Consider the following 25,025-nt stretch of genomic DNA (forward strand, 5'->3'; position numbering starts at 1 on the left):
GCTGTAGCTACGAGAGTTGTTGGCTGAGAATTTTTCTTTGCTATAATACCGAGGAAACAAATGGCTCCTAAGGGTTCCTGGCTGTTTGTTTTTAAATTTTATTCCCAGAAATTCTACGTGCTAAGCATTCTGCTTCAGAGATAAACAGTGAGGTTTGTATCCTGAGAGATGCAGTGTTATTGTTTTCCTGTTCTGGAGATTTACTGTTTACTTCCGATATAAAAAAGTATTGTTGTCAGACAAGCTCTGCATCTTACCTGTTTACAGTCCTTGCTAGGCTTTGTCAATTTGCTTTGATAGCACATGGGTCATTACTATTTATTGTTTCATACATGGGAGTCGATGTTTGTAAAGTATCAACTTTTTTATGGCATTAGGAGCTTTTGTGATGCAGCTGGAGACCTCGGGAGCCCCCTTCCCGTTAACTGTCAGGGAACGGCGGACCACATAATGCCGGGCACGCAGCACTGCCAGCGAGGTGCGCGGCTGGCCATGCTTTCATGTGATTTTTGAAGCTACTGTGTCGGTTCTGAATTTCTAGTTGCCCTAAGTTGTTTCTGATGTAAAGCTCTCCTCTGGACGAGCAAGTCACATCCCATTGTGGAGCAGTGCAAGCACAGAAGTGTGACCGTATCCGTCTTTGCAACCTCTTCTAGTCTCATGTCTGGCAGACGTGGGCATATCACAAGCTGGTTAGATTGCTGTAACATTGCTGATCAATTCATATGGGTTTGGATTTGCAGGAACCACATGGTATAAACCAGTTGTATGTCATCCAAAGAAATGGAGAGAAATTACCAGTATAGTTTAAAATAGTTAAAAATACATACAGTAGTTTAAAATACACAAAAAGAAGCTTTGCCCCGAATATACACAGGTTTATGCTAGGATTAGTTCCTAAAAAATCAATGTAGTTTTTGAAATTATAGGATCTAGCAGTTTGTGCGGTGTGGTCCAAGTCCATCCAGATACGAGCGAATTTGGAAGTGAATTTGCTGTGAAGTGAATTTGTGAAGTGAATTTTGGAAGTGAATTTGTGAATTTGCTGTGGTTACACCTAGCTTTTCTTCTTGGACATCTGTATCAGGTCAACGGTTGTTTGGTTTGGATTTTGTGTTTGAATTAAAGTTGTCATGCAAACAGAGATCCCTTGCTTGTCAAGCAAATGTAGCAAGAAACAATTCTCTCTTTTTAAAATGAATTGGGAATTGCTTGCCACTGTGAGAAGAAAATTGTGCACCTGGTTCAGGTAGCAGCCAGGCCTGCGGGCACACCTGCAGGGAGGAATGCCTTCAGCCAGAGCCTCTCCTCCTGCATAGTCCTAACAGCTTGGATGCCTAAACATCTCCGTGCTCAGGAAGAAATAGTTGGCTGTTGTCTCGTGAATGGCTTCTCTGTCTCCTGCGTGGGAAGGTAGCAGGTGAGGTGGCCCTGTGCGAGAGGCCCGTGAGGTCTTTGTGGTGTGTGAGTGAGCAAAACGGGGCCAGGTCCTGCCGTCAGCTCTCCCTAGGTCTCAGCCATTGAGACTACGCACCGCTTCATCATGTGTGCTCTGGTGTTCATGTTGTAGGACCAGGGGTTACCATAAAAAAAAAAAATAATAATAACAGTATAACTGTTAGTTTCTTACTTTGCACTGAGTCTACTTGCTCTTGCCAGGTGAAACATTCCCATTCAGTGAATGTTCAGAGAAAACCCAGGTCAGTTAAGTCAGCACAGAAATTCATATCAGCTTGAGTTTTAAAAAACAAAAAAATCAGCCCTCCTTTGTTCTTTCCTCAATCTCTGCAAGTATTTATTTATTAGGACTCACTTTTCTTAGAAACAAATATTTTCTGTGCTTCTTTAACCAGAGGGATTTTTTAAGACTGGGAATTAATTTCATATCCAAATTAAAAGTAAGAACTGTCCAAAACAGTTATTTGCTTAGTGATTAGGTAGTAAGCTGTGACTTGAATCTGCTTTCCCAGGTTGTCTTTTTGTAGGTAATTTCTGGATTACTGGTGTGATTCCAGAATCCCACAGGTTGAAAAGAAAGAAGGCTGAGCACTGGCACTGCGTTATTTGCTTATACACTTTCTCAGTTGCTTAAGTGAGTACAGGGCTTGGTGGAAAAAGGTTTTGCATCCTGGGGGACTTCCCTGTGTAACTTCTCAGAGAAGGTATTTGATACTGATAGGAGCCCTCACAACACATTTCAGCTGTTTTAAGGAAGCGTGTGAGGTCTGCAGATGGAAGGAAGCATGCTTCCCTAGCAAGCACGCATACTACACACCACTTTGTCACTAACATTAGTGCAAGAAGCTAGTGTTTTTACCATTTACTTAGAATTTACTTCATCTAGACTATTGCACAAGTAGTTTACTATATACAGGTTAAAGTTTAAATTGTGTTTAGCAACACTAAAACATAGTAAGTGGGATGAAGTAGGTCTGCCAAGCACCATGAGTAGCTAAACAGTACCTCTGCCCAGATATTATCAAAGTTTGGGTTTGTCCTAATGCGTGTCCCGTTAAGCAAGATTTTTTAAGGATGTGCATTAAATACGTTTGGCATATTCACAATGCATCTGGCCTGGTGGGAGGACACCTGTTGAGGGGGTGGGAGGCTCTGACCACGAAGGGGTTTTCCTCGTCCCCATGGCTCGGTGCCTGTGTGTTTTCCCAGTTGCGCAGGAAGCGGGAGGCTGTTAGCTCGCTTGCTGTCTAGACAATGTGACCAGCAGGGCCTTTGGAAGTCTTCTTGAAACGTGCTATTATAGGCTTCTTTGTGATGAAAAGAGGTCTTACAAATATCTTGAAATTTAAACAGAGCTATTGTGGGTTTTTTCTTTGTGCGCGTATGTGTGTATGTCAGCCAAATGATTTGTTCAAAGTTAATCTCAATTACAGAGCATATTGTTCATAATCCCCCGTGGTTCCAAAACAATAGCCGAGTGGATGTCTGCGTGAATGTATATTTACATACTTACATGTAAAATACGTTTGTGTGTATATATAATTTCACTGCTAAAGCGGTGACTCGTGTTGAGGCGATGGATATTTTGCGCAGGACTCTGCCTTTTAAGCAGTACCGTCCTCCGTCCTAACAAAAACACCATGGAAAGGCCTGGGTGGAGTAAGGGCGGCTTGGGTCCTGCAGGCAGGCAGGTTTAAGTTTAAATAACCCCCGATCTGTGTACGCTATGCAGAAGCCCATTGAGAGACCCCCCCAGTCCCAGTAACCTGTCAGTGAACTTAAGCTGTCATTTAGCAGTATAGCATTTATGTCATTTATATATGTCATTTAGCAAGGTGCTGGCTATCTGCTAGACCTGTTGGGCACTTTTCAGTTTTACTGACTTCAGAGGAGGCACTCATCATTTTTCAGCTGTAGGTGTTTAGCAAGGGATTCCTCCAGTAAAATCTTGTTTATGTTTTATGGCTGCTGGGACACTCCTGAGCAAAACCAGCAACTGCATGAAGTGTTTGCAGTGTAAATTTTTGCTCCGTAGTGAGTGCTCTAATCCTGTCACAGTCTGTGTGTAAAATCGTGGTAGTGTTAGCAAGTTGCTGAAGTCTCTTTGCTATTTATTGGATTGAGGAATACTCCTTGGTTAAGATTATATTATGTTGCATTGTATTATATTATTATATATGAGTGTCTGTATGTTTTTTCTTGTGCTCTGTTTGCAGGTAACAGCGGGTTTCGTGCCTCTGTGCAGTTTACTTCCTTCTACCCCTTGCTGGCTGTGTTGCAATTGTAAATTGGTGTGCTATTCCAAGAGTGGCTCTCTTGTCAGCCTGATAAGATCATACCACCAGGAAGGCATAACATTATAATCCTGAGCACAATGTGATCCTGTTCATTTTAGCTCTTGTACTTGTCACAGGGACAAGGATAAAGGTTGTGCATGGGTGGAAGGTGAGGCTAGAAGTGAAGATAGAGATAAAACACTTAACTAAAAGAGAGAACTCCTGCATAGGGACATTTCAGTTTATAATCAAGGTGTAATCTCGAAATGAACTTGGAAAGCTGTTTGGGGTGTCCTGAATAATACAGAATGTAAAGCTGACAGAGAATACAGAATTTTGATATGGATACGTGATGGAGAAAAAAAATGTCCTCTCTTTTTCCTTAGATTTGGTATCACATTTGAAAATACAGCCATACCAATACCATAGGCAAGAGCAGTAAAATTATTCAAGAACCAGGTCTGTATAACAAGAGATTTCTGGTAATTCTAGACTTGCTACGTTTTACTCAAAGAAATGAGTGCTTTCCAGATAAAACCTCTGAAAAGAGGCAAAATTTAAGACATGCCTTAGGGTACGGGGACTTCAGCCCCTTAAAAAGAATCCCTGCAATTACCTAACCTGCCAACTTTCCAACAAGATAAATGGAAGCACTGTAGCTTGAAGGTGCCTTGGTTTGAATGAGATGCAGTAAGTAAGGTCTCTCTGTTCTTTACAGGCATCATAGATCTGATAGTACTTATAAAAGAAGAATAGAGTTGGTGCCCTGCTGACTAAATTGTCCTCTAGAGGAGTATTAGTTACAGAGCTTCTTTGTTAACTAGGCTGTATGCTTAAACCACTGTGAATTTCTCTTATTAGCAAGCTTTTTAATAGCTTTACATATGGATATGCTAAGTAAATGCAAGTAAATCCATATAATTTACATATATGATGTGTATGTGTACAATATCTTCTCTACAAATAAATGTTTGGGATGTGGAAGTGGCACGACTTCATTACTGTTCCGCTATGCTGAGGGAAAAGCGGGCATTAAGATACTGATAATAGGAGAACAGAAAGCCAACTTGTGCTCTTTCGGTCCAGGTGCTTCACATAAAGTCTTTCTTCTTCTGCTCTTTAATTTCCCAATTAGCTTTTGTGGATAACGGAGGTGTTTCTAAAGCCTTTGTATGCTGAAAGTTTCCCGGTTGCTCACCTACTCATGCTTTCTGCCTTAAAAGACTAGGTAAGGCCATGAAGCACAGGTTAGGAAAAAACACACAGTAATGGTTCACAAACTACCCTGAGCAGAGTGGCAGATGGTTCTCGTTTTAGCCCCCTGTAACACAACGTAGAGGTTGTGGAGCGCCGCGCAGGCATCCCTATAGACAAGAGCCCTTCGTGCCGGCCTAGGAGCAGCCTTATTATCAGCGTTCGCGATTGATCTGGTTCATCCCGTTGCCATGATAACACCCTCGGCAGATGAGTTCGATGAATTGGACGTGTCCCTGTGTGTTTCCTGGCCTCGAAAGGAAATCCTGCTGCTCGTGCTGCCATGAGGCGCGCCGTGACTGGGGCCTGCCTGGCAGCTGCGCTCGCCATATCTGGGGGCAGGGTGGCGTAGTGTGGCACTTTAAGTTGGCTGGCATCATGTAAGCTTTCCTCTTCCCTTCTTCTCTGCTTTTATGAATGAGTTGCATCAGGTTCGTGAGGAAATCCCTTGAAGGCATGCACTTGAGGAAATGCCTGGGACTTGTCAGTCACGCCACCCCCACGGGAGATTAGCGGAACGAGGAGCCATAATGCGGCCTGATGGAGAAATGAACCTCGCTCCTGGCCCCACGTTCTCCCACATCCACACTCGGCAAGCCAGGGAGATGCTGGGGTGAACGGGCAAGTTTTACCTCCAGTCTCTGAACAGATAATTTCCTCATGGACACTATTACTTCATGGGTTTCCCTTATTTTGGTTTGCTGGTTTTTCAAGTACTTTGTGGCTTACTGCAGCAAGTGAACGCTTTAATCCAAACACCATTTTAAAACTTTGTTATTCTAAACATAAATCCAAGTGTTTTCAGTATCTTTTATCAGTTGGGTGCCCATCTAGTTTTTTACGCAGAATTTGTGTTCGTTTTAAATAGGCTCTCTTCCGCGGCATTCGGCTTTCGGGGTTTTATTACATGCTTTTCAGCAGCATTTGTTTTATCAGCACTTCCTGCAGCGTTTGTTACACGTTACGACAGCAGCGATTTGATTCCATTTAAAGGAATGCCGTGTGATGTATGGGAAAGCAGTAATTGCTTACCTGTTTGTCAGGTACCTTCTACTGTGAAAATCTCTGGCGTTACTGTATGCAGCATCAAACGGTGGTGTTTACATTTCCTATAGTTAATAGTTTCAGAAAAGAAACAATGAAAATAGTTTATTGCCAGCATCACAATTAAATTTCCGTTTGTAGGGACTTGGAACTCTATTCTCAAGTGAATGCAGAGTTCACACGTAAATTAAGTTTGAAAACTTCAATCTTTGTTTTTCATATGCCTAATGAAATATAAATACAGTTTTGTGCTTGTCGGAAAAAGCAAAATGAAGCTGTGGTGAGAGCTGTACCTGAAGTCTTGTGTCTAATTCACGTTTGGAAATACGGTCTGTGAGGTGTCCTGGAGAGAGCTAAGTTGGGTCAGTTGTATTTAAGTACGCCTTTACGCAAAGGAGGAGTAGCACATAGCATTCTAGGTGGGTTTTTATGAATGTTCCTGGTGTTTAAACTGCTAATCCTACTATGTCCATGCCTTGGAAGACTGAGTGTCTGTTAGGGGAGACTAACTGGGAGCCCCTTGTAATGGGGATCAGGCAGCACTCTTACTCTGAATACACCACTTTGAATTTTGTCCAGGTTGCATAACTTCTAAAAATAACTTTATTTTTGTTATAAAGATGAGGTAGCACTAAGTCCTTGCTTCTTGAGCTCCTTGCCCAAGCAAAGCCCAGCTGTCTTTGCACTCCTCAAGTCTCTGGTCCCGTTGTCTCCAGTGGAACAACTTGCATGAGTCAGACAAATGAAATAACTATCAACAAAAGCAACACGCTGTGTGTCATCCCAATTACTTGAAGCCCCAAAGGTCAGTTCATGATTTGTTTTACACATGAAATAGCTGCCTTAATTCACTAATAGAAATAGCAGTGTGCTCCCTAATTTGTGTCTTACCAACAGTTGATGGAAGTACGGCTATCTTTACGCTTTTCTGTTTGCTTGAGATCTTTTTGTCATGCTCAGGAGTTAACATTTTTCCTGAGAGTTAAGGGGCACATTCTTGCTTTGTCACAACATTCTTGTTTCCTCTTATCTGATTTTACAATGATTTAAAAGCAGATTACTCCCACAGATCCAAAGAACAGTGTTAACTATAGCTTTAGGGAATATGCCCAGCAACTTGTAGTTAGAATTGAGATGTGCTTTGACCACTGGAGGAAATTTCTCATTGAAAACATTGAAAATGCAACAGTTATGAACTGAAATGAAGCAGCTGTTTTGCGGTGCACTCAAATTAAATTGTAGAGAAACTGTGAACTTGGATGCTAGTCAAACTGATATTTGTGGGAAGTCAAGAAGCAGCCTTCCTTACTTCTAGATAGCCAGTGGGTCCTGTATTGCTGCACAGGGTTGGACCTTGTTTTTGTCTCTCTTCTGCAAGGCGAAGGAGCTGAACATGAGTATTACGAGGGCTGCGCATTTTATACCTTTATTCTGTCGTTCGGGTGGTGGTTTGAAGAGTGAAGTGAATAAGCTGTGATTCTAACGGGAGCAAACCCCAAAATGAAATACTGTGTGAGAGTGAAACTGATGTATCGTTTTCATTAGCTTTAGTATGCTCAGGCAGAATTTGTGGGATTAATTTTGAAAGCTTAATCCAGATGGAAAAGGTTAAATTCAATGTTGAGTGAATTTGGTTCCAATTCATTTGTTACCCTTGCTTGTTCTTTTTCTCAAAAGAATTAGCGATTAAGCCAAGAATTGTACATACTATCCTCATTTTCTGCCATCATTTAACTACATGAACCAGCATTAAAGAAAACCTCTTAGTTATCTGCTGTAATAAGTAAACAAATGGACCTCATCTCCGTGCCAGTTCTCATGTCCTGTGGCTCGTGTATTAGTTCTTACTTAGGTTCTTTCTCCTTTTTCCTCAGGATTTGTCTGGATCCATTGATGACTTGCCGACTGGAACTGAAGCAACGCTGAGCTCAGCTGTTAGCGCATCAGGCTCTACAAGCAGCCAAGGGGAGCAGAGCAACCCTGCACAGTCTCCATTCTCCCCTCATGCTTCTCCACATCTCTCTGGCATCCCCGGGGGCCCATCGCCTTCCCCTGTAGGCTCTCCTGTTGGAAGCAACCAGTCGAGGTCTGGTCCCATTTCTCCAGCAAGTATTCCAGGTAAGCTTGTTCCAACAAATAAAATCAATACAAAGGTTTATAGTTATGTACATATATTTTTAAAAATACTTTTAGATTGATAATTCATTAGTTTAGGAAAATCCTGCATTTTCAAGGTCTTTTTCTGAAAAAAAAAAGCATATATAAAGCAGGGATAATTTCCACTACCAAGCCCTCAGAGCTCTCAAAATTCGAAACGTGACTCCACATCTGTATTTGTTAAATGTCTTATTCATGGGCCAGTCCAAATAATTGATCCTAATTTTTGTGTTTGGTTCATTTGTCATCCATCTGTCACATTCCTCTGTTACTTGCAGGGTCCCATTTTTATTTTTACTGTGTATTTTTATTGTCTTCGGCTCTTGGAATTGTATGGTGGCTTCAGACCCCTTAGTACGAGGCAGAGGTTTTCCAACCCTGTGTTGAGAAAATGTTATTTGGGGTAAAATTTGAGTGTAATATTTCTTGAGATATTAAGTTATATTTGCAAAGGTCAACATGTTACTAGGAATTCAGCTCCACTCAAAGTAATGTAAACGATGGTGGCATGTTTGCCACTTGCTCTCTTTTGCCACATAGGGTTGACACAAGATCATTAATGTACATTCAGAAATTTGTGAGAATGTTTTCAGGTACCCAGAAGAAAAAAATGGCATGTTTGGTATTTCAGATGAGTTTGTTCCCTTTCTGATGCTCAATTTTTAATTGTTTTCTGACATTTTGAATGCTAAGAATAGAACAGTGCTAGCATTATCCTGGGGTGGTATCAGTAGCTGACAAAAAAAAAAAATCAGCATCGAAGCTCAGTTAAAAACAAAATAGTAATGTCTTTTCATTAGATGTGCTGTAAACCAGATGCAGGTTAAGATGTAGTGAGCAGTGTGTGTTTTGGTATCCAATACGAAGGTAAGCGAGTGAAATGTACGTGCCTAACTATAAACAGAGGTCAAACTAGATAAGCAAAGGGGAGTAAGCTCAGCACACACGTGAAGGTTGCATATTAAATGCGTGTGTCAAGCCCTGGTGCTGCACACATGCCCTGCAGTCATTTCTTTCCCCTCCAGCCCCTCGGGCTGTCAGGATGTGCTCAGGTGGGGCAGGAAGAGCGATGGGACAGGAGCCCTGTGCATTGCAGGAAGGGTGGTGACCCTGTATTCGCAGCGCATCTCCCACTGTGCGGCATCAAAGCCCGTCCCTGTTGTTGAGTGAAGTCAAATAGTCCACCTAGGAGGAAAGGTAACAGTTCCCACAGCCTGAGCTAATCCTTGCACTTTACAGTCAGGACCCAGATTTGTTGGCTTTACAGGAAGTCTTGACTTCTGTTTGCGGACTGATGTTCTGATTTCTTGGAAAATTCTCAGCTTGATTAAATTTTGAATATCTTTGGTCAGATTCAGGCAAATAAATTGATAGATATTTTAGCAGCCTGGCTGCTGAATACAGGAAGAGTGTTGTGAAGTTGAAAATAGCTTTATTGTAACCATGACAGATAAGGATGTGAGCAGGACAGTTTGCAGGGAAAAGTAATAACTTTTATCAAACCAGTTAATTCCTTTGGGGTAAAAATAGAAGGACTTTGGGCTGAAAGGTCAGGGTTAGAGTCACTTCGCTTCAGCTGAGCCCAAAAGCTTGTTTTTGTGACTGGCCTAATGAAAAGTATTAGCTCTTCATACAAACCGTGTCACCATTTTGAATGCCAATTTTCTAGTCTGTTACGGTAACACAAAGCACCTCTTACTCAGGAAGCATTTTTATGAATGGCACTAAATCAAAATCGCCTGCCACTGGTTCCCCGGCTTGGGCGAATTCCCGCTCTCTATAGCTGTTTTGATAAAGGTGAGCTCTCAGGTGAGGGCTAATGCATCGCTGTCTTCTGAAGAAAACCAGCTCTGCTGCTGCTGTTGCTTCTCTCGAGCTACAAAATGAAATGAGTAAAACTGCTATTTAAAACCCTGTGACTAGTGGGACGCTGCTGGGTGCTCAGGTTTCCAAGCCATGTGAACGAAGCCGTGCTCATCGTTCTCCCCATTCACCTGACTGCATTCCCACCATTGTGCTTCGTTACTAGGGTTTTGTGGCTTTTCTCCTCTGCCGTATTCACGAAACACTGAAAAGAAAGTAATACAGAGCTTGTTTGCATTTCTGGGGCTGTTCGCAGTGCTCAGGTTGTAGCTGTTTTTAAACATACATTGTGTGTAGTCTAGCATCTCTCCTTTAATAATTTTGTTCGCTGCTATTTTCCTCTCCCTTCTCACCCTACCCTTGTTTGTTCTGACCTCATTCCTCTCCTATTACCTCCTGCGATGTTGTGCCACAGCTTCTCCATGTGACATAGATTGGCTCTTTCAATCATTCTCTCTCCAGCAAGTCATTGTAAAATGAGCAGCTGTTGTGTTGCTGATAGCTATGGCTGGGGAAAGCCAAAATGTTGCAGGGGGTTCTTGGTGGGAAGGCCGTTAAAATAAAGGTGTTGCTTTCCCAGGGTTTGCTGGAAGAGAAGCATCCTTTTCCCGATGCCTCCTTCACTGCAACAAAATTGACGACTAATTTAACATCAAAAGGGCAGACAAACAGGCAGCCCCTTAATAAACCTCCCAAATGGCTGATTCGGTTCCACTGCCTGTTTAAGCCGCTTCCCCACCCCACTGCAAATCTGCCTTCCCATATTGCTTTCTATCACACATTGTGAATTTCATGGGAATGGACTGGCACAGGCAACACCGGCTTTGGCACATCCCTAGCTCAGTGGGCATTTCCTTCCTGTACTCTTTGAAATACTGGACAGATATTTCGTGTGGTAAGTGGCACACATATACAGCCTTTGTTTCCATGCACGTTACTGGAATAGATCGGGGAGATTAACCCCTAAGAGCAGAAAAAGCAACTTTGCCGTGTTTAATTTTGAAAGAGGATTGTTAACCATTTTCTCTCAAAATTCTCTTTCAGACACATTTTTGTTACAGAACTGAAATCTTACTCTTTTATGATTTTTAAAGATGTAAAATGGCCTTCTGATTTCCTATTAAGTGGATCATTATTCTGCTTTGCCAGGATTCCCGGTCTCTTTATTTTGTAGCCATCTTTGTAATTAGGGTACATGTTCTTCCAAAAAATGAGATGCGATGCCCTGCACTGCTTTAGGTCTTGAACTGTGCCTGATTCAACCCTAAACCATTAGTGGAAGCTGACACAGCACATCATCAAAATGCACTGCTGTTGCCAGAAGATTTAGTAGATGTTAATTTCACTTTTTATTTTTTTTTTTATTTTTTTTTATGCCTCCTGCTCCAACCATTCCGGTTTACTAACAAAGCAAAAATGTAAATAAGCTAAACTACACTTTCTCCCCCTCAAGCATCCCCAGTTTTGATCTCACCGGCCAAAGGCTTTTGTCAGCTCTTTCTCCCTTGTGGTGCAAGCAGCAAAAATTTTTAATATTGAGAGTTGTGTGGAAGATTGCTGATAGGCCAGGGATCCCTTAACCCATGATGGATGAGCAGATTTTGTATGAGTTAAGAGATTATATTATTTTTAAACCTCTGCAGCAGTTTTTATTTGTACAGAAAATAAGAATATGCTATACTAATAATAAATAACAAATGCTGTCTTTAGAAATATATAAAAGTATTTTCACATAGATCCGTATTTTGACTTTCGCTTTTATTACATTTACTTTCTGAACAAACAAGGTTGTTTTCACTCTGTTAAGCGTCAGCTGCACTGTAGTTCTTACTATTACAATTATATCGATGTCTCCTTACACAAAGGAGCCTGAATACAGCTGGAGTTACAGTTTTCGGGAAGAAATCCATGTGTGGATTCTCTCACTTAGGAATGGTACTGTCAGTCACCTTGATTTATGCTGACCAGTGGTGAGCACCCTCCTCTGATTAACAGTCCCGCAGGTTCTTACATGAGGCAGTGGATGTGTGCCGTTCAGCGACCAGCTCCGCTCTCTTCAGACCAGGGGGTCTTCCCTTCCTATCGTGGACAGAATTACGATAGCACTCCAGGCAAAAAAAAAAGGAGCAAAAGGGGAATGGGGTGCCCTGAGAGGGCTGTACCAGGACTTCTTGCCTCAGTGTGCATGTTAATCAATGTGTGCTGGATAGGCTAATGAAGTAAGTAGTGAGAGAGAGAATAAAAAATGAGTAATGGTTCATCTGTCTTAAAGTCTTAAAGGACATTTTAAAGCAAAAATCGGAATAGGAACAATGCTTTATTTCATGCTGTATCAAAGGAGAAGCCTTATAATGGTCATGTTTCCAGAAATGGTTGCAGCAAGACAAGCCGATTAGACTGATCTTGCTTTAAACGAGAATTTGGAAAAATCTTTTGCTTGGCATGGAGCTGTTCCACATGCTTGCTTCATTGACCACAGCTACGGGTACATTATACAGCATGGACCCTTCTCAAACATTGAGGGAGAGAAGACTACCATATGAAAGTGAATTTGCAATGCTGTATTGTTTGTTGAAGCATTACAGATACCTTAACAGAGTTACAAAACAAGAATGAGGGTTATATCCTTTTAAAATGGCCGTGGTCCCCCTGTCTAGAAAGATTATTTTAATACATCTATCAATATTTCCCCCTTGGCTTCTCCGGAGGCAAAAACCTTGCAACAGCTTGTTGCAAGGAGGATGCATGCTGTTCATTGGCATCGAGACCAGAAAAAAACACAAGACACAAAATGCCATTGACGTAGCTATGTTCTTAATCACTACTAGTGCACAAAACATCTATTCAGCAGTTTTGCAAATCTAGAATGCTTACGAATGAAATACACGAATGTTTCACATAACAATCATTTAAAACCCTTTCTTTTGAAGGGTTTGAACAATACATAGAGTTTTTCTTTATTTTAAGAGGAAAAACAGGTAAGCTTTAAGCACTCTGTCTGGAGGCATTGATTCTAGGATACGGAGCATCTAACCTGTGTTACCTATTAGAATTCAGCCTGGGTCACGGCTGATTAACAACCTGTTGGCTCAGGGCATCATGAAATAAGCAAATAGTCTCAGTCTGTTTTCCTGAGGAGAGCCCGTGCTACAGAAGGCACTGGCAAAGCTGCTCTCTTCCTTGCAAGCTGGTCGGAGAGATCAGGGAGGTGTCCTTCTCTGCAGAGGTGGTCTTCCCAGAACAGGTGCAGGAAATGAAATGAGACAGAGACACGCTGTTCAAGTTCCTCCTGTTGTATTTTCTTTACAATAGAGGGTTTCATATTCCAGAGCCATCAACCTGCTGTTTTTCATCATCACTGAGTTAAGCTTCGGATAGAAAAAAACAAGAAACAAACCAAAAATATCACCAAACCCAGCATGCCCTGGGTGGTGGTTTTCAGTGGCAGTTTTTATTTTTCAGCTTGTAGTGTTTTCACTTGCTTAATATCTGGTTTGTCACCATTTACATTTCACAGCCAGGCAGTGCAGTTTGGGCTTTTAATTGCAGTGTGAGATGAGACAGTGGTGATGACTGCTTCTGCCCCATCAGCTGGCCATCCTGCAGGGGCCACCGAGCACAGCACAGAGGCTGATCCAGCACCCTACAAGCCCTTCACGTAAACCAGCACCCTACAAACCCTTCGTGTCAACCTGCCCCAGACAGACAAATCCACACACCTCCCCCTGGCCGTGCTTTGTCCCGTTCATTATTTGTCTCCCCGGACTCCTGCCAGGCCTGTTTTCGCCATCCTGGCCATTGCAAAACGTCTGGGGCAGCAGCTGATGAGCGTGCCCTGGCAGCGTGCGTGCAGCAGGCCGCTTCTTGAAGCTCCGTGACTCACCGCTAGCCCTGCGCTGGTACGAATCCACCTGGAGTAAGGCGACTGTCGAAATCCAATTAAAATCTTTGCATAATTATGCATGTGCTCTGGTTCACATGGCAAAATTCAAATAGACTTACCAGAGCCGCCAAGATTTGACAGATATGTTTGTATACTTTAAGGCTGTCATTGAACTATTACTGTTTACATTTAATCATTGACCCGTTCATTTATTTCTTTTTTTGTGAAGCCCACTTGTGGTTTTTTTCCAGAAATTTAAGATAGAGTATATTTGTTTTTGAAAGTTTGATTTTTTTTCCTGTCATTCTTATTTGCCTACACAAACACAGATCCTCTTTGCTTCTTTTTCTGTGTTGCAAATAGAGCATTAATTTGTGTATTATCATTAATTAAAAGGTTGTCTTTCACTCCCTCCTCCTTTGCAATATTAAGCAGTGATTGATCGGTGAATGGGAAGTCTCTCATGTTCCCGCTGGAAGTTTTTCGTTGATGTTGAAAGATGGCTGTTATACCCAGGTAAAATGCAGCATGAAAGTAGTAAGTGGCTTGTTTCTGTGATGGGGTGGGCTGTTAGTTTTTCAGGGTTAATGTGGACTGTGTATCACTGCCATTAGAGATATTTAAAGCGTCCTTCGTACTTCATGGTTAGTGTCAGAACTGACTAGACAGGTACGTGTTACATCCCTCCTTAGAAGAAGGAACCTGAATAATTGCAAAGGTGGCTCGAATTAATTCTAGCTCAGCTAGAAAACAGGCATTTAGCCTCAAAAAGAGAACATTTCTACTACCTCCAGATAACATTTTTAAAACAAAATAATGAAAAGCAAGGTATTCTCTCTCCTCCTGAGGGACCGAGCTTATGCAGGTTGAACTGTTGAAGGCTTCGGACGGCTCTTTGGCAGGTTTGCTCCGTAGGTAGGTACGGAGTTGGAATTGCCAAGTGGGTTTTCAGAAAGTAAACAGGAGAGAGCAACTGGCTCTGACAGCGAGCTTTGCTGTTTGCTCCCCATCCCCAGATAACAGTGGACTCAAATTATTGTGATGTGTTGATTGATTACAGCCGTTAAGTTTCTTAGTAATCAGTTTCATCACTTATTCTCAATTCACGCTTGCACCTTTGATTTTTCTTCCACAACAGGGTGATGCGGGTTGTCGTTGACTAATGAAGAACAGAATTGGTTTCGGCATGAGACAAACGGAATGCCGACACCAATCCCAAAATGCATTAATCTTTAATAATCCACATCTGCATGTTTATAAATGATATAACCAGGGGTTGCTAACATTGATCCTCCCCCTTCCAAACAGCAAGTGACACGGGAGCGGTGTCGGCGGGCGGCAGGCGGGGCGAGCGGCTGCGTGCCGCCCGCGCGACCTTGCGGAGGGAGTGACCCGGAGGAAAGTTCCCAGCTGATGAAAAACGCGTGGGGAACCGCTCTGCTTCTGCACCAGGCTGAGGAGCTTATCGCTGTTGGGCAAGATGAAATATGGCATGATAGATCTTGTCTTCAGGAAGATCAGACCCACCAAGTGTTTGTTGGAGGCTGGGTTGCCTCCAGGTGCTTTCAGCCTTTTTGCATGCAACTCGCCATTTCCCCCTCTTCCCTGAGAACTGTGCCGGCTGTGCAACGTGCATTTTAATGCAATAAGAGAAACTACAGATCGTCTAAGAAGGGTTTGTTCCTTTTGAGGATAGGATTAATGAGAGCGCACGCATTTTACTACTTAAATGCCTATTAATCACAGGCGATGGAGTAGTGCAAGAAGTAGCAGGCAGGACAGGCAAAATAGTTCGTTGCCACATATCAGCTCTGCTCCACTTTCCACCTACCTGCCCAAACTTGAGAGGCTCAGAAGCAGGGAGGAGTGAAACTCCACCAGAGCTAACGCCACCTGATGATTAATATTGATTCGGAACAATTCCTACATGGAGACGGATCAAAGAAAAAAGAAATACGGATTAAAAAATGCAATTTTATTTCATGTTTACCATTTCTTTGGCATCTTGGATGATTTTACACCGGAAATATTATAAATGAAAGCTGATACATGGTTTTGTTAAAATTTGGCAATAATAAAATCAGGACTGAAGGTTTCTGTTAGGTGGCAGATACTGGAAGTTTCTTGTGCTTCTCAGGCTCTTAAAACTGGTAGACACAACGAGGAACAGTTTAGAGAAAAACTTTCCTTGTAGTAATAAATGAAGCCTAGAGAATGGGCATGGATAATGAAAAATTCTTTCTTTTGGAACTTGGATTTACTTCCTAAATGGAATCCTTGTGCTTTAAGTTTCAGGTGTGCGACAGGGTAGGTTTCGATTCTGGGAGGAAGAAATGAGCAAAATATAATGAGGAAATACTGCCCTCTCCTTTGTTAAGAGCTTTTAGTTATTTAGCACTTGCATCAATAGCAGTTTTATATTCTGGTTAACTGACATTTTATAAAGAAGTTGAGAATGTTTTTCCTCTAGCTGAAGCATATGCTTTCTGCATTAACAAACATGTAATGTCACGTCCCAAGTAATTACGAATGACTAAATCCATGCAGCCTTTCAGTCTAAACGCGAGCAAAGCTATCATTTTTATGAAAGGCTTAAAGGGACAGCGTAAGAAATACGGTGCGGTTCCAGGGCTTGGATCAGTCACTGAAGAACACAGACGCTTCTCTCGCTGTTTTACACCGATTTCAGAAAATACAGCTTAGAAAATCTAAAGGCAATTCAAAGGCACTGTGGAGGTGTGAGAGAATGCGCTGGCTGGGCGAGCTGCTGCCGCAGCCTCTCCAGCCCCCTCTCATCCCAATTTGCACCGTTGCTTTGGAGGGATGCGGTGGCACAGAGTGCAAAACATGTGGCGGGGCGGTTAAATGAGACTTTAGAAAAGAAAAAAAAAAATGAAGTCAGTGGCTGAGCTTTGAAGAGGTCTGTCTAGTGCGGAGCAGTGAGCGAGTGGGGAAAAAAGGAGCAAGCGCCTCATCTAATCTTTCTCCTGGGGACCCAGGTGGACAAATTGGCAACCCTGTTCACAGCCCTCCCCCCCTTCTCCTTTGTACCGTAAGAACCGCTAATCGGATCCATGCTGCTGCAACTGTGGTTAGTTATTAACAGAATAAAAGCAGATTTCTTCAAAAGAACGGGTTGGGGAAAACGGCTATACAAAATTGCAAGGTTGTTAGAATCTTAAATGCACAGCGGTCGATTTTTTCCTATTCTGAATTATACGCTGAATACAGTCTTTCATCTGTCACTGTGCCCGTTTCTTCAGAAGGCAGCCAAACATTAAGCTTCTCAAACAAAAAAAAAAGCGTTTGAAAGAGGAAAAATATTGGGGAGGAGGAAGAATAGGAAAATGAGGAGGAGAAATCAGGTTTTGTTTTTATTAATTTGGCCTGGTGAGAGAAATACGAGCTTGCCGCTTCTATTCAGCTCCTGCGTGCCAGCCTCCGTGAGCCACCATTTCTGAATGCAGGGATTAGAGAAGATTTAACTGGTTGCTATCCTGGGCTGCGCGAGTCTGGATTGGCCTCCAGCAGAAATAGCGTGTGCTGTGAACTCTCCCGAGCTTCATGGAAATAACGCATTAAATGAGCGCGGAGTTAGGCAGAGGTGGGAGTCGAAAGAATTTGATCCCCCGAAATGAAACTTCTCATAACTGTAAAGCGAAATTACAGGGCTAGAAGGGGTGTTATTGAGGATAGGGAAGCAGTGATCCCTAGGTTTAGGCTGACTTACGCCTTCGCTTATATAAATAAATAAATGACGTGCCCTTAATTTTGAGGGGCTCTAGTGCCTTCCTGGTTTGCAGCAGGATTTCGAAATTTGCTGGAGAGGAATAATAGTTGTCAAGCAGACAGGTGCTCTCTGTGGCCTGCTGAAAATCCATTCGTATTTGGATGAGTCGCAGCCTTTCGAAATTTTCTATTGACAGCTGACTTCGGGCTTCTTGCCAAAATCTCAGGAAAAAAATAAAAAAAAATCGGTGATGCTGCTGCGGTGCTTCACTTCGGTCCAAACACCGAGGTGGCTGCTGGATGGGGTGTAGATGAAACAGGGCCTCCTGCCGCGGCTGTGCTGCTCCCTTTCCTTCCCAAGCAAAGAAAGCTTTTGCCTGCGGGGCAATATTTGCTTTCCTGCAACTTGACACTCAGCCCATTGTCAGTTTAGGTGGTACTAGCAATTATTTCACTTTATACTTCTGAGTATTTCTTAATAGTCTTCATACCTTACTCAGGGGTTATACAACCTGGGAATAAAACATGGACGGCCAATTTGGCAGATACCAGCTTCAGCCACATAATTCTCTCCCCTCCCCCCTTTTTTTTTTTAACAAGAAAATGGCCTATAATACAATGAATTATTCTGTAGCGAGGGTGACATTTGGATGGTGTTCCATAAGTAATACCTTGGGACCACACGCTGAATAATGAGGATGAAACAAGATACTGAATAGCTACCTCGTCCTGTCAGTGTCATCTTTGTTTTAGAATTGAATGTTATATCATGTCAAACAAGTAGCTCCTGGTCATGAAATAAAGATGTTTATGCTGTTGCATGTGTGTGAAGAAAAGTCAAGAGTTAAGGTTCTGTGGGACACCGTAACTCAGTGTTGCATATTTTTTAACACAGATTTTAGAGTGATTTAGCCCTTGAGTTATGGTTACCTGTATGGAACTTGATCAGAACCTAGTCCTTGATACGTTGAATATAATACAAACACGAAGAACATGTAGTGTAACCTTTAAGGATTAGCAGTCAGAATTACGTACTTTGAGAATATTTTTACCTTTTGATGATTTTAAATGTCTTGTGAGCGATACTCATGTATGTTGGTGAATCTGGTGTCTTTGGAGAATGATGCGTTTGTTTTAAGAGGCGATATGGAAAATCGGGGCCAGGCCCAACAATATTTTCGATAACTTTGCAATGTGGAACATCCCTAAATTTGGCTGAAGTTGACAATCTCCACGCTTGCAGCCGCTTTGCGCTGCTGCAGTGGAACAAATCGGCCGCTTGCGGTCTCACCTTCAGGCAGGCACGCAGCCACCGGCCAAAACCACCCCAAGGCTGGAGGGCTCCAGGCTCCTATGGAGCTCCCAGGTCACAGAGGTGGAAACTGGCTGAGTGAGAAGGCAGCAGCGGATTGCCAGCACTGCTGTCACTAGCAAGGGGTTGTTAGCTGCTGCACGGTGCTGAGCGGAGCCAGCAGGCTTGGTTCGAGCACAGGTGCCTGCATTTCCCTCCCGGGTGGTGCAGCGGGGCCCTGGCTGTGTGAATAGCCAAGATATGGTCTGAAAATCTGAAAAGGTGTTCATGCTGCTGACCTTTTAAAGTATCTGTTACGATGTGGATACAAGGAAGACTTTAATATTTCGTGCGTCTTAATTTGAGGAAACGCAGGCAACACTTGGTTTTTGTTCAGATGAGTACGTCACTTTAAAAATACTGATGATACAACAGGAAGCTTGGTTACAATGCATAAATTAAGGAAGAAAATAATCTTTCTTCTTTAGAGGTCACAGGCTCTGTAAGATGAAAGAGATAACACAAACCACATGATCAGTCTCCCTTTACGCTGCCCATAGAAAAACTTCTTTCCTTTGAGGTCATTTGCACCTCACTTCCAATTTCCTGAAAAGCCCATTTAAAACAATCCCATACAGAAGCCTATTTATGATCTTTCATTTCTGATGTAGGGATCTGAGACCGAGTGTCCCTTCCGGTCTGCGAGCCTTTACTGTCACATTGACTGTGATATAATCCCATTATTTTATCAGGTTTCATCTTAATACTCACTAGGTTTCCTGGACCTCATTATTCCTAAAAGGAAGTTGTTTCAAATTCCAGTAATGGTTTGATGATCATCCTAAACATGGTGCTCTCTTCCCTCCCTGATATTTAGCTGCAAATACATTTTTAAAAAGATGTCACAAAATAGCAGCTTTACTTTTTGCCACGCTAACTAACATGCCCTCCTTCAGTCTCCCGTCATGTCATGCTCATAGCCATTCTCAGTTCCCATTCCAGTTAGCATTAGGCTTTTTTTAATTTTGTGTTCATGAGGGCTCATCAATGGCACATCAGCAGTGGCGTATGTTTCCCTACCTCCACTGGAAATAATTCTCCTAATTCATCCTAATAATATGTATGTTTTTTGGTTCAGGGTGACAGCAAATGGTTAGTTGTAATTATCAAAAAATATAGTCAGATTTTCCCTCCTTGCCTTTTCCCATTTATAACTGATAATCCTATCGCTTTTCAGTTAGAAAAGGCCTCTTTCTGGTCCGTAAGTATAGATCTTTGCGTTTTTGTTACTCCAGCACAAAAGGTGGTCCAGTTTCCTAGATAGCCTTTTGATCATCTGTGTTATTGACTATGCTTCCCTACTTAGTAGTTAACCAATGTGATTAACAGAGTCCTAGTGCTTAATTCCTAAAATAGATTGAGAATTGTCCCAAATACGACCCACAAGATCTTTAACTTCTGACTTTCCTACAGCCTGATGTTCCCCTTTCAACACAGTCTGTTTCTGTGATCAGTCCCCCTGGTCCCCATTTCCCAGTTCCTTACGCATCTTAAAATTCTTGTACTGATATCCCTCCTTCCCTCTTTAACCAGTAATTTCCCAGGGGGAACCTGTTATCACTGAAGTGCTTTCTTGATTCAATTGTTCAGGCGCAATTCTGTGAGGTATTGTCCAGAGCAGTACTGAGCACTGCTACCAAGCATCCTCCAGTGTCATTACATTGATGGGAGCAGAGAGCCCTCAGCATGTTTCAAAACGTTACTGATTTGGGCAGTAATTCATCGTAAGGACCCCTCCCCAGCAGGATATCAAAGGTCTGCTCTTTCTTGCTACGTTGGCTCTAAGGAATTTACTTTTTACACTTTAACTGCAAATTTCATGGCTACCGTTATAATGCAATCATCGTTTAGTACTTTTCTCAGACCACCTTTTCCAAAGGTACAATGAATGCACTCTTCTATTTCAAGCAAAGATTTACAGAGTCTCATGCAAAATGTTTAAAAGCATTTCTAACATAATTTTTAAAATAGAAAACCAGCTTATAACTATGTTATTAAGTCGTTCAAATTCTCTCACCTCGTCAACTGAGTTTACTTTGTTAAAAAAAAAAGTACAATGTATAAAGTATGCTGCTGCTTTTGGTAGTTTTAGCAACTGATTTTAAGATAGTTATATACATTTTAAAATCATTTTGCTCCTCTGTTAAATCTAGGTGAAAGAATGAGTGTGTCATTATCTACCCTTTTAACATGCATTATTGTATTTGCTGTGATTTTGCATAAGAAAAATATTGTGAAACATCAGTAGTGTTTACTTTGCAGAAGTTTTGGCAGGTACAGTATCTCAGCAGTGTGATAACAACACTATACAAAACATGGGAAAAGGGCATTCCTGTTTAAACTTCCATCTGCGTACCACTGGGTCAAAAGAGGCAGTAGTCTGTCAGTGAAAAAAATTGTGTTTTTTTTTTTCCTCTTACATAGCTGTAGAAATGATGTTTAAAAAGAAAATAGATTGTTTTCTTTTGTAGAAGTTTTCCTTCCCTAATAAAATACAGAAGTCTGTTCATGTATAATTTAAAGTAGCTTCCAAGAACACCAGCTACTATACTGGCTGAAAGGGAGAAGGATTAATATCATTTAAAGGAAGGAAATAAAAAATCTTTAAGGTCATTTCTTTTCTTGACAAAGGAACTTTGAAAGCATGGCAGACAGGATCTTCAAAGGTTTTTAAAAGTCCCGTCATCCACTCCCAATCAATAGCAGTTAGATACCCAAATTAAGAGTTCAGTTCAAGCCTTCAAAGGTATTTGGGTGCTTAACTTCCTTTTAGCTTTCAGATCACTTCTAAGGATAAAATGACAGGCCAACTGAAAATATTTTTGTGCAGTACTCCGTGTGTCCAGCACCTGGATAATTTGTAGTACCCAGTGATAATTAACATAATGGCCACTTCTGTTGCAAATTCATTCCTTGTTTGAATGTGTGTAGAGTTGGTTGTCTCATTTATGAAATTGTTTTCTTGTGTGAAACAACAACTTTGGTTTCCAGTTTCTTTCAATACCAAAAAACAAACAAACAAACAGAATGCAGACTTTAAAAAGTGAACTAAAATAGCATTAATGTTTACAGAGGTTATAAACATTTTCAGTGAAGTTGCAAAACTCCTGAGGTTGGATTCCCAAAGGATGCAGATGAAAATGATTTCTTTGTAACATGTCGTATATGCTCAGTTCTAGAGTTTGACTTTCCCTGTCTGTGCTTGCACATCTGCATGTGCAGGATAAGGCTTCTGCCAGATAACTGAACTTATTATCAATGTAAAAAGTTAGAGACCTGCTATAAATGTAGTCAAAATATGTTGCCTAGTACAGATCTTCCGTGCAATATTAATGTCTCTTAAAGTTTGCCAAGCCTCCACCTGGTGGGGGTCCCACTGGGAGCTGTGGGGTGCAATCAGGAGTACCTCTGCCTCTACTATTAAGTATTTTGAAAAATCTTAGATGGTTTTCAGGAGAAAAAAAAAAAACAAAAAACAAAAAACAAAGAAGAAGATTTACTGGAAGCACTCTGTCTGATAGCGGTGCCTCGGGCATGCGCGGTGGCAGTGGCAGCTCGCCGTGTTAGCATGGCGCTACTGCTTGTTTGCAGTTCAAGCCACCGAATCCTTTCTGTCAAGCAGAAGGTGTTCAGTACAGTGCAGGCACGTACTGTTGCCACAGCCTGCCCATGAGTGGCATCAACACAAGTCAGTGTGTTCGGTCACACGCCCTGGGGCTCCCGGCCAGGCCGTGGATCCCAGAGCTGCGGGCGCCGAGTGGCATCGTTGGGCCTCCAGCCCAGCGTCTGCGTCTCTGAGACCGTTGTCACAGCCGCTCATGCTCGTGTTGCCAGTCATGCTTCCTAGCACACAGGCACCTCAGCTGAGTAGTTAGGAGGTGGTCACACCCTACGTTTTATGGTTTTTCCTTTTGTTCATTGCAGTTCTCTCATTGCTTTGGCTCCAGTGCACAGGCCCGCCATAGCTGGTGGCTCTGAGGCCGGGAAGCGGCAGGGCAGGGAAGGGCAGGGCAGGCACATCCCCTTTCCTCAGTTTTATTTCCAGCTTTGGGCACTTCGTAGCTCTAAAGAAAGAGCAACCCCTGCTGGCTCTCCTTCAGCTCTGCTCCCAGCTCCAGAAATAGCCACAGGATCCTCGCCTCAGCCATTAAAAAAGGGTGACTGCTAAGCACGAGGAAATGATTCTCAGCAGGCACAAATCTATTTCATGTGTTTTTATTCTTTCCATTTCTTTTAAACGGAAAACAATCTGAGCAGTTTCTGAGGATGAGGGATATAAATCTGTCTGCTGCTATTTATACCGTGCTCGTCACTGCAGTGGCTAAGTGCTTAAAATACATACTTGCTGCCTAACCTGAGGTGGTCTTCAAGCTGCTATGGCTGTCGAGAGCAGAGGCGACTCAAACCAGCAGCGACCAGGAGGCCAGGAGATGCCCAGCTCTTGGTCTTCTTCCTCCTATGGGGTGCGAAGCCGCTGCCGTGCTGTAGCAGTGCAATGGGGGTGGCGAGGGCCCTGTGCTGGACGCGGCGTTGAATTGTGGCCCAGAGAAGGGACTTCAATGAGCACCTGCTTCGAGCACTGCGTAGCACTATTGAAAGGGAAGATTTAGTGTCCTAAGCCTCACAGGCAGCATTGTGTGTGCCATTCTTCCTCTTTGGGTGGGTAGACAGCTGTGGGTAAACTGGGGGTGTCTTTGAACAAGGCCATAGAAATGAGCCTGTCTGTTCTGGATGGATATTTCAGTAAGCAAATATCTTCCCTTTGCCTTATTTGAATAATACCCCTTTTCTGTCTGCTCCCTTTCAAACATGCTTCACGTTTACCATGCACACCTACGTATTACTCTTTATTCCCATGTTCTGTGTGGACATTCAAATAACATTAAAACCACTGATTCATTGAAATACTTTTTATTGTTGTTAGTCATTTTTGTATTGACTGAATTTTTCGTTGGTAATATTGCTGGCAGTGGGCCATGTCTGCCTGGCTGGAGGCCAGTTTAAGCTCAGCAGGATGAGCCCTATTGTTCAGCAGACTTGGATTTTGTTAAACTCTCTAACAGAAATATGTGTCAGGAGATTTGCAGCTATAAATTGGATCATGTCGGTGAGGTTGGGAACTCGCTCAGTACAAAATTGTACATTCCGCCATGCCTGTTGCTAAATATGTTTATGCATCTTTCCTCCGTGGGTTTCCAAAGCAAAAAATGAAGAAAAAAAAATGAAAAAAGCTGAACCTGTTGAGCTATGTTTTTAACTTATACAGCTGGTACTTTCTTTGATGTTAAGTGGTTTAAAAATGCAGCAAGGCTTGGTTTTGTGCATTGCAATGTTAAAAGCAAGTCTATTTTCCCTTTCTTCTCTGTGTGTTACAGGCAGTCAGATGCCACCGCAGCCTCCTGGCAGCCAGTCAGAATCCAGCTCCCACCCTGCTTTGAGCCAGTCACCAATGCCACAGGACCGAGGTTTGTTAGGTGTTTGGGTCTTTTTTATAGTTGGTGCCGAGTTCAGTCTTCATTTTAAGTTGCACATTAGTAATGTGAGATTTCCTGGTATTTTATTTTTCCTTTTCCCAGAGAAAATAATGACGATCCTTATTTTAAAAGGCTCTGGGGGTTTCCTTCTCTGGGGAAAGAGCAATTGAATAGCAGGTTTTACCAAAACATAACTGGAAACAAGGTCTTTTTAAAATACGGTGAATACCCAGAGTATAAAAGTAGTTTTCTGTAAATGATTGATTTATGTCCCAGAAAATTCAACTTTTTGTTGTCTGTCTTGGGATGGAGATCTATAGAAAGTACTATAGAAATTTTAGTAGCTGCAAGCACTGTAGTTTTGATACTGTTCTTAGAATTCTCGTCTCTGATGTCTTTGCACGGACACGATAGCTAGTGCTCTAGCCAGTTCTAGAAATAAAAATATCTTTAAATATAAAGGGAAATGAACTATTTAGGTCAAATAGTTCGAAGATTTGGAAATTCTACAAGGAAAAACCTTTCAGGCAGCAGCA

At 42.2% G+C, this 25,025-nt stretch overlaps 1 protein-coding gene across 1 annotated transcript in view; it reads left to right on the top strand.

Annotated features, from left to right (window-relative positions):
* ARID1B (AT-rich interaction domain 1B) overlaps positions 1–25,025 on the top strand; it is a 326,604-nt gene that overhangs the window by 218,111 nt on the left and 83,468 nt on the right. The window contains 2 exon segments of the mRNA XM_066994218.1: positions 7,907–8,150; positions 24,391–24,480. Of these exon segments, the coding sequence (XP_066850319.1) occupies positions 7,907–8,150; positions 24,391–24,480 (334 nt within the window).

Source organism: Anser cygnoides, chromosome 3 (genome assembly GCF_040182565.1).
Source record: "Anser cygnoides isolate HZ-2024a breed goose chromosome 3, Taihu_goose_T2T_genome, whole genome shotgun sequence".
Lineage (NCBI taxonomy): Eukaryota > Metazoa > Chordata > Aves > Anseriformes > Anatidae > Anser > Anser cygnoides.